The 7,500-nt window shown below is 45.7% G+C and overlaps 1 protein-coding gene across 1 annotated transcript in view; it reads left to right on the forward strand.

Annotated features, from left to right (window-relative positions):
• slc9a5 (solute carrier family 9 member A5) overlaps positions 1-7,500 on the forward strand; it is a gene marked incomplete at its 5' end in the record, with an annotated part of 20,101 nt that overhangs the window by 3,248 nt on the left and 9,353 nt on the right. Inside the window, 4 exon segments of the mRNA XM_054611659.1 lie at positions 2,221-2,523; positions 3,138-3,301; positions 6,171-6,249; positions 6,334-6,511. Coding sequence (XP_054467634.1) covers positions 2,221-2,523; positions 3,138-3,301; positions 6,171-6,249; positions 6,334-6,511 — 724 coding nt within the window.

Here is a 7,500-nt window from a genome sequence, read left to right on the forward strand (position 1 = left end):
GGTAGTGAAGAGAAGGAGGAGGTAGTGAAGAGAAGAAGGAGGTAGTGAAGAGAAGAAGGAGGTAGTGAAGAGAAGAGAAGGAGGTAGTGAAGAGAAGAAGGAGGTAGTGAAGAGAAGAAGGAGGTAGTGAAGAGAAGGGAGGTAGTGAAGAGAAGAAGGAAGTGAAGGGAGGTAGTGAAGAGAAGGGAGTGAAGAAAGGAGGTAGTGAAGAGAAGAAGGAGGTAGTGAAGAGAAGAAGGAGGTAGTGAAGAGAAGGAGGTAGTGAAGAGAAGGAGGTAGTGAAGAGATGAAGGAAGGTAGTGAAGAGAAGAAGGAGGTAGTGAAGAGAAGAAGGAGGTAGTGAAGATGAAGGAAGGAGGTAGTGAAGAGAAGAAGGAGGTAGTGAAGAGAAGAAGGAGGTAGTGAAGAGAAGGGAGGTAGTGAAGAGAAGAAGGAGGTAGTGAAGAGAAGAAGGAGGTAGTGAAGGAAGAAGGAGGTAGTGAAGGGATGAAGGAGGTAGTGAAGAGAAGATGAAGGAGGTAGTGAAGAGAAGAAGGAGGTAGTGAAGAGAAGAAGGAGGTAGTGAAGAGAAGGAGGTAGTGAAGAGAAGGAGGTAGTGAAGAGAAGAAGGAGGTAGTGAAGAGAAGAAGGTAGAAGAGAAGAAGGTAGGTAGTGAAGAGAAGAAGGAGGTAGTGAAGAGAAGGGAGGTAGTGAAAGAGATGAAGGAGGTAGTGAAGAGAAGAAGGAGGTAAGGAGAAGTAGTGAGGGAAGAAGGAGGTAGTGAAGAGAAGAAGGGGGTAGTGAAGAGAAGGAGGTAGTGAAGAGAAGAAGGGGGTAGTGAAGGGATGAAGGAGGTAAGGAGGTGAAGGGATGAAGGAGGTAGTGAAGAGAAGAAGGAGGTAGTGAAGGGAGAAGGTAGTAGAAGGGATGAAGGAGGTAGTGAAGAGAAGAAGGAGGTAGTGAAGGGATGAAGGAAGGAGGTAGTGAAGAGAAGAAGGAGGTAGTGAAGAGAAGAAGGAGGTAGTAGTGAAGAGAAGAAGGAGGTAGTGAAGGGATGAAGGAAAACCAGAGTTCACTCTCCACTGAAGAGTCACATGGTTCAAGGTCTTAAAGGATATTAAAGTAGTTCTCTAAAACAGTTCATATGAGTAGCTATCGTAGTACTATATAGTACTATATAGTACTATATACTATATAGTACTATATAGCTATATAGTACTATATAGTACTATATAGTATTATATAATACTATATAGTACTATATATTATAGTATTTATTCATAAACACATCAGGAGGAGAGTTCAGTGAAAACATGAATGTGTTGATGTTGATCAAGAATTTTGAAGGAAAAACAAATGTTATAAAGATGCTTGAGGAGTTAAAACCAGTTAAAACCGGCTCTGATGTTTGATGTATGAGGAGAGTCTCCTGTGTGTGTGTGTGTGTGTGTGTGTGTGTGTGTGTGTGTGTGTGTGTGTGTGTGTGTGTGTGTGTGTGTGTGTGTGTGTGTGTGTGTGTGTGTGTGTGTGTGTGTGTGTGTGTGTGTGTGTGTGTGTGTGTGTGTGGCAGGCCTTGATGTTGACATGATGGATAGCTGGGTGTCGGGGTCGTGTTCACTCATCATGAGAACAATCTGTGAAATAAACCTGTTATACATCATCAGAGCTGTCGACCAATCAGAGAGGAGGTGATGACTCATCATCACCCTCTGAAGCACATGTTTACACTCAGTTATATCGGATGTGACATCATACAAGGTTCTATCTCCTCACAAACACAGGGCATCAAATGAAGATTCATCCGCCTCTGAAAATAGTCCCATCAAAGTCTCTATTTGCTCCTGTTAGTTTGATTAAAACCAAAGAGAAGAATATATAAATATATTTGTGTTTTTAAAGATTAACGTCTTCAGTAGGAACCAATAAGACGCAGACAGGAAGTGAGACAGTGTTAAGGGACGGACCAACATGTTGTTGGTTTGAGTCTGAACCGAGAAACATAAACAACATGAGATTCATCTCTGAAGCTCTGAAATCTTTCTTCACACGAGACGATCTGACAGTTTGATTCCGTCACCGTAGAAACCAGTAACATCACTGGTTCTTCACTGGTTCTTCACTGGTTCTTCAGTACTGGAGGACAGGTTTTATCCTCATCCTCAGTCCTCTGTCCTCAACAGAGAGGCTGTTTCCTCTTTGAGTTCTTCCTTTCTTCACATTTCCTGTCTGTCTCTCTTGCAGTGTTCCACTTCTCCCAGCGGTTCACCACGGTGGTCCCAGAGAGCTGCATGCTGATCCTGTTGGGTCTGGTTCTGGGCGGGGTCGTCCTCTTAGCCAATAAGAAGCAGCTGTACCAGCTAGAGCCCGCCCTCTTCTTCCTCTTCCTGTTGCCGACCATCGTGGGCGACGCCGGTTACTTCATGCCGGCCCGCCTCTTCTTCGACAACCTGGGCGCCATCCTGACGTACGCCGTGGTGGGGACGCTGTGGAACGCCTTCTGCACCGGCTTCTGCCTGTACGCCGCCAAGCTGCTGGGGGTCATAGGTCAGTCTGAGCTGTTACCATGGCAACACGTGGGGGAAACGATGTGACTTATTAAATGCAGTCAGTCTGAATCACAACTGTGGAACACTGTTAAATGTGAGTTTTATGAATGTTTCTTTAATATCAGGCCACGCCCACATCACTACTCAACGCGTTTACGTGTTTGAGAAATGTTTCATTTAAGGTTTACAGAGTCTGAAGGGACTGTCATGAGAAGGAATTTACAAATATACAAAGAGAAAGAAGTGAATATTAATAGAGAACTTTGTGAACGTCAGAACGGTTAGAATGACCTCAGAGAACCTGGTGATGTCATGATGTACAATGATGACACGTTCACCAAACATCTGCAAACTTATAAAAAAGTATCAAACTTGAGCTGTCAAGAAAATATAAACTGTGTGCGTGTGTGTGTGACTGTGTGTGTGTGTGTGTGTGTGACTGTGTGTGTGTGTGTGTGTGTGTGTGTGTGTTGTGTGTGTGTGTGTGTGTGACTGTGTGACTGTGTGTGTGTGTGTGTGTGTGTGTGTGTGTGTGTGTGTGTGTGTGTGTGTGTGTGTGTGTGTCTGTGTGTGTGTGTGTGTGTGTGTGTGTGTGTGTGTGTGTGTGCACAGACGAGCGCGTGCAGGCCGACCTGATGGACTTCCTGTTGTTCGGGGCTCTGATCTCGGCCGTTGACCCCGTGGCGGTGCTCGCCGTGTTCGAGGAGGTTCACGTCAACGACACACTCTTCATCATCGTCTTCGGAGAGTCACTGGTTAATGACGCCGTCACCGTGGTGAGTCACACACACACACAAACACACACCTCTTACTTACGCAGTCGTCCAGCAGGGGAAAGTTTGCGAAGTTGTCATTCTCTGTTCGTCGTTTCCATAAAGGTAGCTTTTCTTTAAACGCATGATGTTGACTCCACCGCCCTGCATCTGTCGATTGAGATGATTGAGAGCATCGAAAATATCGGCCATGTGCCAAGATGAGAATGAACTCAGAATCTTCGAAGCAATCTGCGTGACAATGTTGGTGCTCTCAAAAACAGCACCTTTCCCGGACAACCACTGAGCGTTAGGGTGGGACAGAAGTACCTCCAGTTCAGAGCCCGTTTCCTGACGGAGCTCTTTGAAGATGCGGTGCTTCATAGCACTGTTTCACACGTAGTTCACACATTCAACTACGATTTTTAGTACTTCTGCCAGTTTTGGAGGCAAGGTTTCTGTTGCCTGTGCAGAACACAGTGTGTAACAGTGATGTGTGGTGCATCGGATCACCAGCGCTCCAAAACCAGAGTGTCGGCCCAGCATGCAGCTCCGGCAACAAACTGCAGAAACCAGATTCCACCAAAGAGTGTTGTCTCTGGAGAAGTCATCCCTTGGTTGTTGTTGTAAGAGGCTTACAAAATAAAAACTCTTCCTTTATCTCGTCGTCTTTCATATAACGCACGAATACAACAAGCTGGCTGAGACTGGAAACGTCGGTGGTCTCATCGAGTTGGAGGCTGAATTTTGGTGGGGTTGAAATCAGATCTGCAACTACTTCTGCTAAATGACTGTAATGTATGAGATGTAATGTAATGTATGTACTTGAGCCAAGATGTCATTGCTCATGTCGTCTGTTCTGCTGCTGATCGTGTCATTTGAAGGAGGGATGTGGGATAACGTATCTTCAGCAGCTGGTTTCAGTGTTTCATGGTGTGTGTTTGGCCTGCTTTGTGATCAGGTTACGATGCTGAGGATCGGTTTGTCGATGGGTACGAAGCCGAGAACAGGCAGAGGAGCCTTTTCATCCAATCTGGCTCTCTCCACCTTGAGTTCAGCAGCTATTTCCCATCATGCAGCTTTAGCAGGTGTTCCTTTAGTTGTGCCGGTGCTAGACTCAGCTTGGCATCGCTGACTCCATCACGTTCCTCTTCACACGGAATCCATATTGTACGTATTCGTCCAACCACTTTCTTTGTTTGCTCGACATGTTGGTATGAAGGGATTGAACATCACAAATGGCTATACTGTGTGTCTTACTGCGGTGAGCTGCTTGAAGCTGTATGTGGGTAATTCACGGCATTCGCGCCTGAAAGGGGGCGGGGCTTATCTCCATCCACCTGAACTAACCACTAGTTCTGTTTATATTGTTGTGGAAGGACGTGTCTGGGTTCATAATATGTTCCGTAGTCGATCAAGTGAGCCGCTTTAAAGTTCGCTGCACTTATTGTATTCGTATTCATTTACTGCACTTATCCTATTCGTAGTAGTTTGTAGCACTTATTGTATTCATATTAGTCTGTTGCACTTATTGTTTTCGTAGTAACTTGCCTCTGCACTATACTTTTGCTCTGGTTTATGCTTTAAGATGCTTGTTTAAGAAAGGAGATGCACTTATGACTCCTGGTGACTAGTAGTTCTCTTGAATACCTATGTTGAATACACTTCCTGTAAGTCGCTTTGGATAAAAGCGTCTGCTAAATGACTGTAATGTAATGTAATGTAATGTGATGTAATGAATGACCGTCTACTCCTTAAGGTGCGTTCGGTGTGAACGCACCTTAAGGAGTAGACGGTCATTCATCTTTAAAGCGGCTCACTTGACCGCAGTGTGTGTCTGCTGAACCCCTGAGAGTGAACCCAGGTTAAGAACCACTGTACTAATACCATCAGACCACAGACCAGCACACTGGGGTTCAGGAGTCTGTTAATCCAGAGACCAGCACACTGGGGGGACACCAGAGACTATTTTAGTCCTTCTCAGACCGTGTCAGGTCCAGATTACTGGAGGTTTAAACCCCGAACTCAGAGGACCGAGGAGCTGCTGAAGAACTACGAGTCCTGATGGAAGGAGCTCTTCCAGGGAATCCTCATCTCATTACCCAGACTCCCATAAGGGAAGACATGGTGGACCTCCACGTCTAAAAACATGTCGACAAGGCCTCACAGACCCCCCAATGAAACTCCTGGTCCTCCCTCCTGCTGTGTCATGGACCTCCTACAGCAGGACCTACAGAGTCACCAAAGATCAACACCAAAGATCCTGACGGAAAATTCTGAGGATCATCTGCACCAACATCAGGGTTCTGGAGGAAGCCAACATCACAACTTCTTCCACACAATAGTCCAGAATGTCCAACACACAGAGGAACACCGTCATGATCTGAAGGGTTTGTCCTCCAGACATCAGGAAGAACATCAGTGAAACAGCAGAATGTTCCTTTAACGTTCCTCCACACAGTATCCACAGATGTTTAATGAGGAGCAGAGGTTGTTCCTCGGTAACTGGTTGAGTTTGAGAAAGCTGAGATTAAAGCGCTGTGAGCAGATTAACTCTTTCTAATCCTCAGCAGCACTCAGAATGAGAACGAGCTAATCCCACCAACAAGTGGACGATCCAGAGTGTGGGAAAACTGAGAGAAGGAAAGAGGCGGAGCTTCTTCTGTACCATTCATCTTCAGTGTTGTAACAGACTCATAAAGAACACCTTCTGTAACTTTCTACAAGTTTAAATGACTCATTCTCCCATTGTGATACATGACTTATCAGTTCCTGTTGAATTGTCATGACCCTCTGACTTCAGGAAACACTGACGGTTTAAAGTCTCTGGAAACGAATGAGTTAAATAAAAAAGATGTGATTTCTGATCTTAAAGTTTCTCTCTGGTCTCCAGGTTTTATATAAAGTCTACATCTCCTTTGTGGAAGTCGGAGTGGAGAACGTTCAGACGGCAGATTACTTCAAAGGAGTCGGTGAGTTCACTCAAAGAATCACAATCAGAAGTAGATCTTCCTCTTCCTCTTCCTCGCCTCACTCCTCCTCCTCTTCCTCTGCAGCCTCCTTCCTCATCGTCAGCATTGGGGGAACTCTGGTGGGTTTGGTTTTCGCCGTCATCCTCGGCTTCATCACTCGTTTCACCAAGAAGGTTCGGATCATCGAGCCTCTCTTCGTCTTCCTGCTGGTCTACCTCGCCTACCTGACCGCCGAGCTCTTCTCCTTGTCCGCCATTCTGTCGTAAGTCTCCCCAACCAGTCAAGACCAGTACAACCAGTAAGACTATTACAACCAGTCAAGACCAGTACAACCAGTAAGACTATTACAACCAGTCAAACCAGTACAGTAAGACTATTACAACCAGTCAAGTACAACCAGTAAGACTATTACAACCAGTCAAGACCAGTACAACCAGTAAGACTATTACAACCAGTCAAACCCAGTACAACCAGTAAGACTATTACAACCAGTCAAAACCAGTACAACCAGTAAGACTATTACAACCAGTCAAAACCAGTACAACCAGTAAGACTATTACAACCAGTTAAGACCAGTACAGTCAATAAGACCACTGTGACCAGTAACATGTGAAAGCTAACAAAGGTAGCCACATCCTTAGCTAAAGATCAAAATCTGCCTTTTGTCTCAACATGCTTAGCAACCACCGGACTGGTTGCTAGAGGTAGTGAGTTGGTTGCTAGGAGGTTGCCATGGAGTACAGACTGGTTGCTAAGGGTTGTTAGTTTGGTTGCTAGGTGGTTACTAAGGTGTTCAGGCGTGTTGCTAAGGCTTGATAGTCGGTTGCTAGGTGGTTACTAAGGTGTTCAGGCGTGTTGCTAAGGCTTGATAGTCGGTTGCTAGGTGGTTACTAAGGTGTTCAGGCGTGTTGCTAAGGCTTGATAGTCGGTTGCTAGGTGGTTACTAAGGTGTTCAGGCGTGTTGCTAAGGCTTGATAGTCGGTTGCTAGGTGGTTACTAAGGTGTTCAGGCGTGTTGCTAAGGCTTGATAGTCGGTTGCTAGGTGGTTACTAAGGTGTTCAGGCGTGTTGCTAAGGCTTGATAGTCGGTTGCTAGGAGGTACTAAGGTGTTCAGGCGTGTTGCTAAGGCTTGATAGTCGGTTGCTAGGAGGTTACTAAGGTGTTCAGGCGTGTTGCTAAGGCTTGATAGTCGGTTGCTAGGAGGTACTAAGGTGTTCAGGCGTGTTGCTAAGGTCACTGGGTCCGTCGTTG

This window comes from Anoplopoma fimbria, chromosome 2 (genome assembly GCF_027596085.1).
Source record: "Anoplopoma fimbria isolate UVic2021 breed Golden Eagle Sablefish chromosome 2, Afim_UVic_2022, whole genome shotgun sequence".
NCBI classification, from domain to species: Eukaryota; Metazoa; Chordata; class Actinopteri; order Perciformes; family Anoplopomatidae; genus Anoplopoma; species Anoplopoma fimbria.